The sequence below is a fragment of the Schistocerca serialis genome, chromosome 2 (assembly GCF_023864345.2).
Source record: "Schistocerca serialis cubense isolate TAMUIC-IGC-003099 chromosome 2, iqSchSeri2.2, whole genome shotgun sequence".
NCBI classification, from domain to species: Eukaryota; Metazoa; Arthropoda; class Insecta; order Orthoptera; family Acrididae; genus Schistocerca; species Schistocerca serialis.
The window spans coordinates 493,431,151-493,448,086 of record NC_064639.1 but is presented as its reverse complement, the minus strand read 5'-3'; the positions used below and the strand labels follow the sequence as shown (position 1 = coordinate 493,448,086).

The 16,936-nt window shown below is 42.8% G+C and overlaps 1 protein-coding gene across 1 annotated transcript in view; it reads left to right on the top strand.

Moving 5' to 3' along the window:
• Positions 1–5,816, top strand: part of LOC126456129 (uncharacterized) — a 33,734-nt gene extending 27,918 nt beyond the window's left edge. The window contains exon 3 of the mRNA XM_050091882.1: positions 5,684–5,816. Coding sequence (XP_049947839.1) covers positions 5,684–5,816 — 133 coding nt within the window. The remainder of the gene's footprint in view (positions 1–5,683) is intronic.
• The last annotated feature ends 11,120 nt before the right edge of the window (positions 5,817–16,936 follow it).

Genomic DNA, 16,936 nt, shown 5'->3' with positions numbered 1-16,936 from the left:
TAATTCGATTTTAGCATCCATTGTACAGTTCAGATATTCATTCAATGTAATAGTAAAGTTTTTTTCTTATTTAATTAAAGAATGTTGCAGAAGTGTTCATCGGTTCCTGATAAACTTAACGGACGTTACTTTACCCTTCTTCGCCTTAGTGTTACAAATCCAGAAAACTTGAGAACAGGTGATGTTCTCTGTTGGAAAAACCGATTTACCCTTTTGTTGCTCAAGACATGTATGTTCAATCACTCTTGCTTTAAACAGCTTTCTCCGGACGCCCAGATTGTACAATGCTGCACGTCAGATATTTGTTGTGGGACTCTTATTCTATGACTGTGCCTCGTCATGAAATTCCTTTGTCTGCATTGTGATATGAATTCCCTGTAAATTGAGGTGTTTGGCCCAGCAGGAAAAGACAATCTAATGCGATGCGGATTACTAGCCACCACTCTCCTTGTGGGAACCTTTGTTAAAATCTAAAGCACAAGTCCTGCCTGCTGTAAACTGTGTGAATACTGAGCTATTCCAATACGCAGTGAAAGTAAAGCCCTGAAGCTGTAAGCCATGCTGTAAGTATGAATCCCTATACTTCAGAAAATAATTTCGCAAAGTCAGTCTGGCCTAGCATGTTTAACAGACTAAACACAGACATACACAGTCTTATGTAAGAAAGATAATAATGAGTTTTGTGTAGCTTCTATTCAAAAACATCAATTGAAAACTGATTAATCAGGAAACTGTCCAAGAACTGAATAACGTGTTTCCTTTCAGCCTCCAGGACGACCGCTTAGGCATGTAACCATTGAGCCTAAAACGGAAAGATCATTACACATGCTACGAACATGATTTCCACGTGATTTCCATTGCCGGATCACTCGACAGTACGTTGAGAAAGTAGAGATAGTCTATGACGGAGGACGTCGACTTTCGCATTGGAAAGCTACTTTCATGTAAAGAGAGAATGCTTAATTCAGTGAACTGTCTCTGATACATCACGACCGACAGTTGGCATCAACGAATTACAGCAATATGCCGGCGTGGCAGCATGTTGCTGCATCACGCTCAAATGAAAAAAATACTTCGTTTGGAAGGACATAATCCAGAAAAGAATCTTTTTAATAGACAGATATACTGTAACCAAAAGAATGCAGTTAATTTACAAGCCAACATGGAACTTCTCAGCGGTAAGAAAAGAAGCATATCTCACAAAGTACGAGGGGTGAAGTAATGCAACACTTCTTTTTCTGGCCAATTTCTTTTGAAAGAAAGCGACATTTATTGTGAGACATCGTGGAATATTCCTGCTCCAGGCTGTACAGTTTCATGAAGTTCCGCTGGGTGAACGGCGCTATCCGGTACCCATCAACGTGACGTCTGTAACGGAAATACATTCCAAGCAGAGGGATGTCATCGGGTATCTTTTGGCTGAAAACCAAAGTATCGCAGACATTCATAGGCACCTGCAGAATGTACACGAAGACCTGGCAATGAACAAAAGCTCACTGAGTCGTTGGGTGAATCGTCTGTCATCGTCGCAAAAAGGTGGTGCAAACCTGTCCTACCTCCCGCGAGCCAGCGAGCCATATACGGATGTGACTCCTGTAATACTGGAACGTGCGGACACTATCATTCGAGGTGGTCGACAGATAACAATCAACTAAATCACTGCTCAACTCGACGTCCGTGCTGGTAGAGCTGACGCCCTTGTCCACCAGTTGGGGTACACAAAAGTTGTGTGCCCTGTGGACTCATCGCTGCCTCACAGAAGACCATAAAGAGTAACGAAGTACCATCTGTGTGGAGTTGAATGCGGGAGGCGGTACTTGGATGACGCTTCCAGAAAAATGTGTCGTATTAATAACAGAACGCCCTTCATACACTACCATTCATTAAAATTGCTACACCATGAAGATGAGGTGCTACGGACGCGAAATTCAACCGACAGGAAGAACATGCTGTGATATGCAAATGATTTGCTTTTCAGAGCATTCACACCAGCTTGGCGCCGGTGGCGACACCTACAACGAGCTGACATGAGGAAAGTTTCCTACCGATTACTCACACACAAACATCAGTTGACCGGCGTTGCCTGGTGAAACGTTCTTGTGATGCCTCGTGTAAGGAGGAGAAATGCGTAGCAACACGTTTCCGACTTCGATAAAGGTCGGATTGTAGTCTATCGCGATTGCGGTTTATCGTATCGCGACATTGCTGTTCGCGTTGGTCGAGATCCAATGACTGTTAGTAGAATATGGAATCGGTGGGTTCAGGAGGGTAATACGAAACGCCGTGCTGGATTTCAATGGCCTCGTATCACTAGCAGTCGAGATGACAGGCATCTTATCCGCATGGCTGTAACGGATCGTGCAGCCACGTCTTGCTCCCCGAGTCAACAGATGGGGACGTTTGCAAGACAACAACCATCTGCACGAACAGTTCGACGATGTTTGCAGCAGCATGGACTACCAGCTCGGAGACCATAGCTGCGGTTACCCTTGACGCTGCATCACATACATGAGCGCCTGCGATGGTGTACTCAACGACGAACCTGGGTGCACGAATGGCAAAACGTCATTATTTGGGATCAATCCAGGTTCTGTTTACAGTATTATGATGGTCGCATCCGTGTTTGGCGACATTGCGGTGAACGCACATTGGAAGCGTGTATTCGTCATCGCCATACTGGCGTATCACCCGGCGTATTGGTATGGGGTGCCAATGGTTACGCGTCTCGGTCACCTCTTGTTCGCATTGACGGCACTTTGAACAATGGATACTACATTTCAGATGTGTTACGACCCGTGACTTTAGCCTTCATTCGATCCCTGCGAAACCCTACATTTCAGCAGGATAATGCACGACTGCATGTTGCAGGTCCTTTACGGGCCTTTCTGGATACAGAAAATGTTCGACTTCTGCCCTGGCCAGTACATTCTCCAGATCTTTAACCAATTGGAAACGTGTGGTCAATGGTGGCCGAGCAACTGGCTCGTCACAATACGCCAGCACTACTCTTGATGAACTGTGGTATCGTGTTGAAGCTGCATGGGCAGCTGTACCTGTACACGCCATCCAAGCTCTGTCTGACTCAATGCCCAGGCGTATCAAGGCCGTTATTACGGCCAGAAGTGGTTGTTCTGGGTACTGATTTCTCAGGATCTATGCACCCAAATTGCGTGAAAATGTAATCACATGTCTGTATATATATATATTTGTCCAATGAATACCCATTTGTTATCTGCATTTCTTCTTGGTGTAGCAATTTTAATGGCCAGTAGTGTATAATCGGTAGTAAATGTTCTCATCACAAAACTGTAAACAAGGCAAGAGAGGAAGAAAACTTTTAACCTACAGCACGACGGATTGAGGAGCTATGATTTTTTCCCATAATCGGCTTCCACTCCATAAAAATGCGCCACCTCAAAGGTTGCATTTTGTCGTTCGTAATAATTTTCCACAAGCCTGAAAGCGGTGTAATCGCGAATTAACCCGTGCTGAAATTTAAACTGCACTCCAGAAATATGTCACCAGTTGCTGAATGTCCACCAAAGCAAATAACTGAAATAATCTCAGCCGATTTCGTCATCATTGTAGATACTCCGATGCAGCTCACACCAACCAAACAAAGCCCGACCTCATTCTGACACAAACAGAACTGTACTTAACGACAAGTACGACCAGAATGGCGAATACCCCTTGAAACAAAGAACACGTCGTTTCTTACAAACCGCGAAAGTTTCACAGTGGCGCTGACAGACAAATCCGTTTTCGAAAGGTGCGAAAACGCCTCACAAGGGAAGTCCAACCAATTCATCTCATATTTGACAGCGACTGGAATACACCCAGCAAATAATTGGGGACGTAGGTTGCAAGTGCTACTCTGAGATGAAGAGATTAGCACAGGAGAGAAATTCGTGGCGGGCCGCATCAAACCAGTCAGAAGACTGATAAAAAAGTGTACAATCTAAAATGATAAGGTCCATGATATTTTGACTCACCGGCCACCCTGTTTTGAGAAAACCACCCCCAGAGTGGTAGCCGAGGCCACGGACGCTCGCTGATATAACGGTACGTGGTGGGCAGGACGGCGTTCGAGCTCTGATTGTGGGACAAAAGCTCTTCACCAGTTAAGCTACAAAGTATAGGAGAAGTAATAGCTGAAATATCCGAGGATCAGACTGCAGTAATGTCTGGAGTTAAGTGGTAGTTAACACAAAGACCTCAAGGTGCCACTAAAGAACACTGCACTGACTCCAAACACGAAAATTTCATTCCACATTCATCTATAACCATACAAAAAGGTTATACAGCACAGCACTCATCAAACCGAGTGCGATGCATATTCGCTCTTGGCACACTCAGCAAAGGAAACTCAAAGAACATTATTTGGGTATTTCCACAGGTCATGAAAACTCGTGAAACTCTTTTCAACATTCCCAGTTCAGAATAATGATTACTCAGGAAAGTTGAAACCTGATCCAGTTACTGAAGCCACAATCTTTCGAAAGCTTGGTTAATGTTTTAATAAAATTAGTCGATTCTACGCCTCAAAACAACTGCAGCGTATCCTCCGGATATTAAAGAATGCTGCTTGTCACCGTATTACCACCTAACATTTTTCGTTGCTTATGAATACAGAGAAAAGACGATATGAACCATTTACTTTGGTCATTAATGAGAAAATAACGAAAAATATACTTCCACCCTTTTGTTTAGTCTCCTCTGAGTAACGTAAACAATTCAGGCTGAGTACCGGAGAACGTGTATGTTCCTCTTCGTTGTTACGTACTGATGTTTGTGAAAATTGCAGCGTCACTAATGAATCATCAAAGACGTATGGAACGTAATTCAGTCATCAAGTAAATGCGAACAAAAAGTTGTGAATGTCTGTATACCCAAAATTAACTGAAAAAACTTTTCTACATCGGCAGTCCTTCAACATATCACCTAAATATTTAGATTCTAAAATGAAAACTCATGTTGACTTTAAGGCAAGCATCGATTTTCACCGCAGCCAGCCCGAATGAATCAGGTAGGAATGAAACATAGTTCCGTCTTCACGTGGAAGATTGGTCTGTGGACAGCCGAGAACGAAGAAACTGTGAATCTCTACAGGTTCAAACGTACACTGTATGCTGTTAAGCCAATATTCATGCAAATTACCTGAGATGTTTTTGTGATTATGAAACTTACGTTAACTGCGCGGCTAGCAACAATGTCAACTGAAAACCGGTATGAGACTTGCAGCACGTAGATGAGTATAGTTCTAGAAGAACTTTTCACTCATCAGCGGAATGTGGTCCAATTTGAAACTATCTTTTCGATGTAATTCTGTGCTCGCTAAAAGCTGAAGTCGCAGGTTCGAGTCCCGGTCCGGCACTGTTTTAATATGCTTGGAGATTCCAACTGTATACTTGTCTCACAAGTGCATTCTTCCAGTTTAAGATGAAACCCTTCGATCTGGGTCACATTTTAATCAGTTGCACGTTAGTAAGAAACTGGTGTTCTAGTCTCACAAAGATTGTAGGAAACATAGCTCTTCTCTCTCTGCAAACCGTATGCGACAGCTTTACAAGCACTGAGGCCATTAGCATTACGAAAACATTATCATTAACTAACATCCAGCTAGTGTCCACCTTTTTGAAGTTGCTTTGCCTACATATATGTAAATTACTTGAATTTGTTTCAGGTTCGTCCGACAAAAGAGCTTTGAGTGCTTACTTAAAGCGTTTGACATCCGAATAGTTCCCCGACATATAGAGATATATCTGTTCCTTGTAATAGGTCAAAATGGATATCAAGAACATAATGGATGCAGCTGAATCACAAAATATTGGTCTTTTAACATTTAACAGGCTGCTCTTCTTTGGATCTTACCTGTTACCTCTGTCGCCCTATCTGGCAAGAAGCCTAAATTGAAGAGCAATCATTCGGATTAGTGTTTTGATGCTATCTTTTTCGTGGACAGATTACACTTCCTGAGGATCCTGTTTATCTAATTCTGTGGACTGCCTTTTCTGCGACCGTCTTCATGTAATGCCCCCACATTACTCGTAACACCCAATTAGAGATATTTAGTGGATGTGTCTGCTTTTAAAGATGACTCGTCAATCGTTTAGTCATATAATAAAGGGCATTTCCGCTTACTTGCACGTAAAACGTCACATTAACTATAGTGAGGGTCAACTTCCAGCCCTGCACTAAGTCCTGTTGGTCTTCATGCGTCTCGCTACGGTTTTGTGGTGTTCCTACTTCTCTACACAGTACAGCATTTTCATCCGAGTCGACGAGATCAAAACGCTGTGACGAAACCCAGTATAATCTAACGCTGGGAAATTTCGAGTATCCTGTAATTATATGAAGATCTAGGAAAGCCTTAACGGCTGCGGTATTTTATATGCCCGATATTCTTCACATATAGGAACGAACGAGATTAATATGAAAATAGAAGTAAAAAACTTCAAACAGCCCAGATCGCTATTTCTCAACAATTATTTAATTACCGCCAGCGGCCTCGCTGCAGTGGTAACACCGCTTCTCGTCAGATCGTCTGGATGGGTCACCGTCCTGGTCTTCCGAGTGCTGGTGCCAAGCAGGCTGCACTCAGCCCTTGTGAGGCCGATGGAGGAGCTACTTGGTGGAGTAGCAGCGGCTCTGGTCACGGAAACAGGTAGTGACGGGGAGAGCGGCGTGCTGACCACATGAACCTCCATATCGGCTTCTAGTGAGACCTGTCGGCTGAACATGGCACAGAGGTCGGTCGGTACCGTTCGTCCTTCCGAGGCTCCTTCAGATGAAATCCTTAGATTACCATTCTCAGCGATCGGAGTTGGCACATTCGGATCCGCAAAGCATAGAAAGAAGTTGCAAGCACAATAGCCGCTTATATTACGGGATCTGACACATCATACTTCACACAATACATTTCAGTGAATCTCGATCAAATGCACATGATGCCGCGTCACATTACAAAAAGATATTTCAAGAACGTGAAGACTACGGTATATGGGCTTGTTAAGCACAAAACAAACAATTTATAAAATACCATGCACATTGCACGTACTGCACGTGCCCATCCTCGCGTAATAGCTGAATGAAGACTCACTGGGAGATTCTAAAGTAAACAGCACAACCACCAGGTGACACTGTAGAAGTGACAAATAGAAAAAAATAGTATCATATAATGCATCAGTATAAAATAACATCCTCGAGCTATAAATTGAATTTACACAGTTTGACTGTATATCTGACACGAAGTTTGTTCCTTATATCTTTGCTATACAACATGTAGGACACAAAATTATACGAGCACCTAGACTTAATGCAACATGGTTGATGTCTCCGAATATTGTGAAGTGTGTACAGAATGCTAATTCATATCATTTAGTACCACATACAATGTGAGAGGTATTTAATTCATGCTTTTAGTACTGTATTACCTGAATATCGAATGAACTTTATTGAACATGCTCGCTGGCGATATTTTCTACATGCCCACATGTAACTGTTTTCACTATAACAGTATAAAATATCCGTGATGGTTAAGAGCAGGAAAATTGATTGTTCCTTTTGGCGTCTACAACTCCACTTAAACCACATTTGGACGTCGCGCAACAATTTACGTTTTACCTAGATTTTGCGCCGTACTATCGATGGGTATATACACCCTAAGAAAAAAAAAAAAAAACGACGCACGATGAAATAATTAATCGAATGGGACGAAAATCATTGGATGTACATGTATAGACAAACAAATGATTACGATTTAGGAAAAATTGGACGACTTATTCAAAAGAAAGAGGTTTACAAATCGAGCAAGCCAATAACGTATTTGCCGGCCGATGTGGCCATGCGGTTCTAGGCGCTTCAGTCGGGAACCGCGTGACCGCTACGGTCGCAGGTTCGAATCCTGCCTCGGGCATGGATGTGTGTGATGCCCTTAGGTTAGTTAGGTTTAAGTAGTTCTAAGTTCTAGGGGACTGATGACCTCAGAAGTTAAGTCCCATAGTGCTCAGAGCCATTTGAGCCAATAAAGTATTGGTCCACCTCCGGTCCTAGGTGAGCAATGTTTTCGGCTTGGTATTGATTAGCAGAGTTGTTGAATGTCCTCCTGAGGGATACCGTGCCATATTATGCCCAGCTGTTACATTACATCGTCAGAATTCCGTGATACTTGGAGGACACTTCCAATAGTGCTCCATATGTTCTCATCTGTGGAGACGTCTAGCGATCTTGCTGCTCAAGGTAGGCTTTAGCAAGCATGAAGAACACAAGCCGTAGAAACACTCACTGTATGCAGGCGGGCATTGTCTTGCTGAAATACAACAGTAGGTTGTCTTGTCACGAGGGCAACAAAACGGGGTGTAGAATATCGCCCACGTACTGCTGTGCTGTAAGGGTGCTGCGTATGACAATCAACGCGGTCACGCTAGGAAAAGACATGGCACCCCAGACTATCATTGCTGGTTGTCGGGCGGTATGGCAGACGACAGTCAGGTTGGTGTGCTCCCCTCTGCCTGGGGCTTCTCCACACACGTCAATGACCTGGAATCTTAATTTGTGGACTGTAACTGTCTTCAGTGATAAGACTCGCTTCGAAATGAGCCCCGATAACCAGCGCAGTGTCTGAAGACGCCTGTTACAGCGTCTCGTTATTGAAGTTTCTTTTTGTAATGTGACATGGTATAATGTGCAGCACGTGGTCGAGATTCATGAATCCTCGTCATGTATATATCTTTGTTATGTAAAAATGCATCACACTCCATTGCGCATGAACCAATTGTGCCTACACTTTCGAGCTACGGTGTACTGGTGTACTGGTAATTTAAATATCTGCTGAAAAACATCTTAGCTGTTTGAAGATTTTTGCTTCTATTTTCGTTGATGTTGGTTGTCTAAATGCTTACCCATCTTAAAGTGGATACATGTTGGCTATGAAAACATATTTTGTAATCACGCATACTACACTTATTGTAAAATTTATTCAGTGCGACTAATGATAATCACAGATGATTATACAGAGTTCTGTTCTCCACCTATGATGAGAGCCATCAAATCTGCTATACCAAGAAGGGTAGAAAAATAGCAAGATGATGTGTTTTCTTATATAATGTAGCAGGAAGAATACATGATTAAATAGTTTTAAACATGACTGCGTGGCCAGCGACCGTTTACAAATTAAAGTTGAAGCAATTACAGCCTACGGTTCCAAAAATTAAGTCTTTTGACCTGGTTTCGGCACTTCTATGAATGCATTGATCAGAAATTAAACATCCAAATTGGCCTATAACATAAGTACAAAAATTATGGGAAATTCTTTTTATAAAAGTGTAAGTACTGACTAACAGGACAAGAAAGAAACAGTACTTACATGTCATGTATAAAATAAATATCAAGCGATAAAGCTTTAGACACTAAGTTATTTAAAAAATATATGGAAGGCGAGCCACTGCTCACACATAATTTTGTGACTAAAGCTTTATCGCTTGATATTTATTTTATACGGGACAGCTAAGTACTGTTACTTTTTTGTCCTGTTAGTCAGTACTTACACATTTATAAAAAAAAACCCCTAGTTTTTGTACTTACGTTATAGGCCAATTTCAATGTTTAATTTCTGATGAAAAGACTCATAGAAGTGCCGAAACCAGGTCAAAAGACTTAATTTTTGCTACTGATGGCTGTAATTGCTTTAACTTTAACATGATTAAATTTGTTGGTGATATGGAGATACACAGCATACGAAGACCAGTACACCTCCAGCTGCTAACTTTGGCAGCATCAAAGGCTTTAACCAGTCTGATCACCGATTCAGTCTCTGTTAGGAGGAAGGATGTAGGTCTGTCATTCCATGCAGCGGCAGCTCCGTACCAGATTTCATTGCTCATAGTGGCTGGCTGGCTGGTGAGTATTGGCGTGCCAGTCTCTCGGCGACAGATGACGAGATGTTTTCAGTGGCTGAGAGATCTGGAGAACATGCTGGCCAGGGCAACACTCAAACACTCACTGCATCAAGGCAAAATGAAGTCTTGCGTAAAGTGGCTGAAAGTAATATGATGAATGTTTTGAAGATAGGGCACAGCTACCGACATTAACAAGACTGAAAAATGAGGTTATCGGGCTGTGCTCCCGACATCACCCATACCATTACACCAGATACTAGACGTCTCTGACGATGATGAAGTCCACATGGAAACTTCATTCTACTTAGAGCCTCTGCAAGTGGATACGTCCGTCATAATGCTGTACACGTGACTAGGAATTGTCTGAAAGGAAGACGTAATGGGATTCTTGTGTACGTTGCTGTTGTTAGGTGCGCCACTGTGGGCGCGCTGCTCGTGCTGTAACATCTGTTCTGCCAAAACATGCCTTTATTAGGTTTTATGAGCTGGACTGGGGATAGGAACAGATTTGCTTTCAAGATGTTATTGAGATAGCTCAAATGTTGTGTTGGGAATGCTGCCTCTGGATTCTCCGGCCAGTACGACTGTGACTGTGTTGTATTCAGTCTGATGATCCCATAACAGTGGCTGACGGGTAGGATGCTAGTCCCATTGTGACACTAGCTCCTGATCGGTAAATAACCCTTTGCCGTGAAGTTCCATTATCTTCACCCCTGCGAGCCTCCGCCGCTCATACGAATTCACTATGCCACCATTATGACGCCACACACGAGGTAAGTAGAAATTCTGCCCTGGCCTGCAAATCAAAATACTCCGTGAAGTATAAGCCACACTCATGCCGAACTCCAGTAGCTCGTTAATTAAAACAACTTCTTTAACAACAGATGTGAATTTGCACCCGATTATGACAAATGGTTCTGCGTTTGCCTGTGTGCAATTGCCACTATAGTCTAATAGAATTAATTATGGCAAAGTTTAATGACATGTGGCAGAGAAGATCATTACATTGACATTAGCAGACTCGAGTAGTTTGTATATGAACCAGTAGCCAATGTCTCCCCTTCAGAGTGGGCCAACTATACAGCATTCTGAAGTACTTCATGAAGACGACTTCGATAAGTTCACGTTGAAGGTTAGAGACGCTGAATCACTTAAAATTCGCAGCTTGATTTTCTGGACACACTCATACAGCAGTGACGATGGTATTGTGATGCAGACTCTCGAACAATGTAAGGTAACAACAGCTCTTGGTCTTAAAGGATCAAGGGTTGAAACTTTTTGTTTGTTTGGAAGATATCAGTTACACACAGTGCACACATTCCATTGATTATTACGAGGTATGGAGTGTATTTATATCGACAGAACTTATAGACAGCTGTTGTACTTACATTTCCATTGTTGGAAAGTGAAACATGAGTTCATTTCTTGTCGTTAGACAATCGGCTTCCGCAGTAGCAGCTGACTCAACATAGTAGAAAAAGATTTCTCTCATGCAGACGATTGATCAGAATCGCGTACAACATTTCTTATTCTCCTCTTCTGTTTCAACGTACAGGGCAATATATCGAAGCCAACTGTACCTAAATTATTTGCAACATCACGTTTCACAACATCGCAGCTCTCTGCCTCCACGCTTACGCGAACCTCATCCCCTCCACAGTTCCCTATCATTCCCGGTCTCAGTCCAGATCCGGCTGGAAACATGACGAGCGCCGCTTATAAAGCTGAACGTGCTTTATCAGTTCATCAGAACTCCACTCTCTCCCTCTAGAGCAACAGACCTGTAGAACTCAGGGTGCAAAAAATAGAAACTTATTTTACTGAGCATTATATTCCTATTTAAGTGATACATCTTTGACATAGTCATTGACGAGAGCAGTATCTAGATTAAAACCTTTATTTGAGAAATTGTTGACAATTCCCCGTGGAAAAACGAATGGTTTTATAGATTTGAGATGTTCGTAGCTTTACATAAATGAGATTCAGATACATTTAATACTAGATTATTTTTCAAAGAAGTTTCTAGTTATGTCACGCCGGGAAATAGGTTTTGGGACTGAAATGCTTAGTGTGCTTTTCACCATTTGACACTTGCAATTTTATTTTGTTTCAAAATCAAGTAATAAGTATATGTAGATTTGCAATAATCAAGGTGCTTAACAAGTGTCAAATATTCCAACATGAGGTAGTAGAAGATTACTGCAACCATACGCTTGGAAAACAATCGCAGTTGAGATATGGGCCGACTTTTGGCAAGTAATGTTTAGCATTTTGTGGTGTCGATCGTCTTCATGTAGCGGTTCATTTCACATGTTCGAATAGTTGTTATTTCCAGGGCACTGATGGTGGCTCTGTCGTGAGTCTTAGCAGTGCAACAATCAGCTCTATCAGTCAGCTGAGAGTGTGCTGTCTATGCATCAAGTTAGCTGAACGAGATTAGTGACTCTGTGCAGTGAGAAGAAACTGTACAGTAAGCAGCACCATGGTGGCCTTTTACTTCACGAGGGAAATGGCAGGCATGGTATTTTGTTATGGATTGACTGATGGCAGTAATCGTCAGGGCCCTGAAATGTATGCCGTACATCCGCAGCACGCTGTTTCAACTGTAAGGATGTTCGGTAGGCTACTCCAACGACTTAGAGACACTGCAGTATTCGAGCAAGGACAACAGGCTTTGACAAGCCTCGCACAATGTGGACGCCGGAGATGGGGGAACAGGTGTTGTGGAGTGTAGAAGGTGACGCTGTTAAGAAGTATGCGAAGAACTGAAGCTGCCGTAACTGTCAGCCACACCCTTGCCAGGTCTTCTGTGCACGAACAGTTGCTTTATTCCCTACCATATGAATCGTGTGCAAGTTGTGCGAGAGGTAGACCACCATGCCCGATTACAGTTGAAACTTCCTGGCATATTAAAACTGCGTACCGGAACTTTGCCTTACGTGGGCAAGTGCTCTACATACTGAGTTGCCCAAGCACGACTCTCGCCCCGTCCTCACAGCTTTAATTCTGCCAGTACCTCGTCTCCTACCTTCCAAACTTTACAGAAGCTCTCCTGCACTCCTGCCTGAGTAGCTCAGTTGGTAGAGCACTTGCCCTTGAGAGGCAAAGGTCCCGAGTTCGAGTATCAGTCCGGCACAAAGTTTTAATCTGCCAGGAAGTTTCATATCAGCGCACAATCCGCTGCAGAGTAAAAATCTCATTCCGATTATAGTTATTCTAACGACTTCTGCAACAGATTGCCGAAGATCCACAGTTTACAGCCTGCGTTTTATTTGCAGATAAGGCAGCATTCACAAGAGAAAGTATAGCAAGTGGGCAATATGGGCAGATCCAAATCGTCGGGCGGTTATAGAAACGAGGCATAATCGTCACTTAGCTGTCAATATCGATGAAAGACTCATAGGACCATAAACATTACCGAACAGATACACAGGTTCTGCGTATCACCGATTTCTGCGCGATTATTTACCGGCAACGATGAAGAACGTTACGCTTGCACGTTAAGCTCCACTGAACACCATTCCAAATGTGTGGGTCGTGCGGGGGTACCTCATCACAACTGGTAGCGTGGCCTCCCCGTTGGCCGTGCCTGGTTTCGTCGGTTTCCTAGATGTAGGGACACCTAAAGGAAATGGTGAATGATCCCGTCGAAAATGTGCAGACGTTACAGGAACGTCTGACCATTGCGTGTGATATAATCCGAATGGAGCCAAGTACATTTGAAAGAATGAGTGATATCCTACTAAGAAGGGCTGAAGGATGAAACTTAGGATGCCTGGTGACCACATACAATACTGCTTATGGTGTCTAGATCTACGAAACAGACAGATTGGAATAAGAGAACAGTTTGGCCCATATCTCGTTTTAGTTTCCGTACACATCATTATACGAACTTTTCTTCTAGATTTCATCAATGGTGTATCATGCAGGAGTATGTGACGCTTTTTTTAAGCAGCTTGTATAACTATTGCAGCACGCGCTTTTTGGTACATGGTACGGTGTGCTTCAAGTATTAACAACCGTTCTCAACAACTGTTGGATGTAAGTCTGTATAAATATAGTAACGTTCGTGTATTATTGTGCATTTGCAGCGATGTACATGTGTGGCTTACTGAACGAGAAGACCTGTACGGTGTCTGTTAACATTAAAGTGTAATCGACTAGCAGCTGTATCGACATGCATCTGGGTGCATCGAAGCATGTGTAAACGTGCACCAATATATGTATTGCATACTGCTAAAATCTATCATATTTATGAAGACATTTTGGTGCAATAAACAGTTCTGCATGCTGATAATGGACAGTTCTTATCTTTATAATGTGATAAAGAAACAAAATCGCAAATACGTTTACTCCACCATAGACTGACAATGCCACAGAACCTGCAAAGAGTGAAATAAGAGGTCTGATGGCGTAATTTGTCGTTCTGCAGCGTGGCTTACCATACATTTACAAAACCGACCCTATTATGCAACAGTGACACCTCACAGACATTTTACACAGGCAGAAATAAGTTAAAAATCCGTACTACCATTAACGTGCTTATAGTAATCAGTTAAAAAAGTACCATAGCCTACTCTCAAGCTATAATATAATATCTGAGGGATGTAAATTCAACTAAATACTTAGGGATTAGAATTACAAATAACCTAAATTGGAACGATCACATAGATACTATTGTGGGTAGAGCAAACCAAAGACTGCGATTCATTGGCAGAAAACTTAGCAGGTGCAACAGGTCTACCAAAGAGACTGCTTACACTACGCTTGTCCGCCCTATTCTAGAGTACTGCTGTGTGGTGTGGGATACGCATCACGTGGATCTGACGGATGACATCGAAAAAGTACAAAGAAGGGCAGCTCGTTTTATATTATCGCGAAATAGGGGAGATAGTGTCACAGACATGATACGTGAACTGGAGTGGCAGTCATTAAAACAAAGGCGTTTTCCGTTGCGACGGGATCTTCTCATGAAATTTCAATCACCAGTTTTCTTCTCCGACTGTGAAAATATTCTGTTGGCACCCACCTGCATAGAGAGAAATGATTATCACGATAAAATAAGAGAAATCAGGGCTCGTACGGAAAATTTAAAAAAAAGGTTCAAATGTGTGTGAAATCTTATGGGACTTAACTGCTAAGGTCATCAGTCCCTAAGCTTACACACTATTTAACCTAAGTTATCCTAAGGACAAACACAGACACCCATGCCCGAAGGATGACTCGAACCTCCGCTAGGACCAGCCGCACAGTCCATGACTGCAGCGCCTGAGACCGCTCGGCTAATCCCGCGCGGCAGGAAAAATTTAAGTGCTCGTTTTCCCCGCGTGCCGTTCGAGAGTGGAATGGTACAGAGACAGCATGAAGGTGGTTCATTGAACCCTCTGCCAGGCACTTTATTGGGAATAGCAGAGCAATCACGTAGATTTAGACGTAGATGTAGAATATGGAATTCCCTCTAAATACCAATTCCAATATTATGCAATACTTCTCCTCAACTGAGTGACAGGTGAATTATCGGGTAGCTCTTCCGATGCAAATAACTTTCAGCCGCCTCCTGCTCAGCGCTGCCTGCCTGTACACACTCACAGTCCCAGGTACCTAATACGTCAAACTGCTCAACGCCGACTAACTCGAAATAACGTGCACTGCATTACGTGGTGAGACCAGTCTGGACTGCCGGCCGTGTGTGGCCGAGCAGTTCTAGGCGCTACAGTCTGGAACCGCGCGACCAGCTTCGAATCCTGCCTCGGACATGGATGTGTGGGATGTGCTTAGTTTATTTGAGTTTAAGTAGTTCTAAGTTCTAGGGGACTGATGACCTCAGAATTTAAGTCCCATGGTGCTTAGAGCCATAGTGCTCAGAGCCAGTGTGGACTGCGCACATTTGATCACAGCAGATCGGTTGTCCTCAGTACCGACGTTGAAATTACATGTGTTCAAATGGCACGACCATGATACTTCCCTCCACACACCCTTTTATTTTTTTTATTTTTTGAATCGTCTGTATTCTGGCTGGTTCGATGCATTCCACCACGCGTTCCTCACCTGTACCAGCCATTTCAGCTCGTAGCAGCTCATGCAGCCTAAGTCCTCAATTATGTACTGGGTATATTCCGATCTCTACCCTGCTGCATAGTTTTTATCCCTCCAGCTTCCTCTTACACCATGGACGTTATTCGTTGATGTCTTAACACATTTCCCATCATTCCGTCTCTTCTCTATTTCATTGCTTTCCATTTATTCGCTTCCTTACCGATTATGCGGAGGACCTCTTTATTCTCTACCTTTTCAGTCCCCCTACTTTTCTGCCTGCTTACGTACCACCACATCTCAAATGTTTCGATTCTCTTGTGCTCCCACAGTCCATGTTTCACTACTGTGCAATGATGAGCTCCAAACGTACAGTCTCAGAAATGTATCTCTGTAAATAAGGCCAACGTTAGATATTATACACTTCCATTGGCCATGAATGCCCTAATTGCTATGGTATACTGCTTTTTATGTCCTCCTTCCTCCTTCCTTCGTGGGTTAGTTTGCCGTTTACTTAGCAGACTACTCGTGATTCCCAGTTCGGGTGATCTCATTTCTGCTACGTCTCACCACTTTCGTCTTTCTTCGGTTTACTGCCAATCCGATTCTGTACTCATTAGGTTGTTCCTTCCATTCGAGAGATCCTTATACATCTTCTTCAGTTTCACGGTTTCACTCAGGACAAGTATTATAGTTAGAAACTGTGTGTTTGTCTTCCCAGACCATATTCGTACGGTTCATGAGAATAAGAGCAAATAGCAACTTCCAACAAACTTAATGCATACTTTCAAACATTTTTCTCCCTTGCATTATTAATGGCAAATGTTTTCTCCCATACTTTATTAATGCCAAATGTTTAAAACATTAAGTCATTTGGAAACTAATCAGATGTTCGAAGCTGTTTTGTACATGGGAGCTCGAATCTTTTAAGTATCCGGGGATGACTTTTTAAACATAAAAGACTTGAACATTAGAGATATAGGAAGTATCAGAATTGTTATTAATTG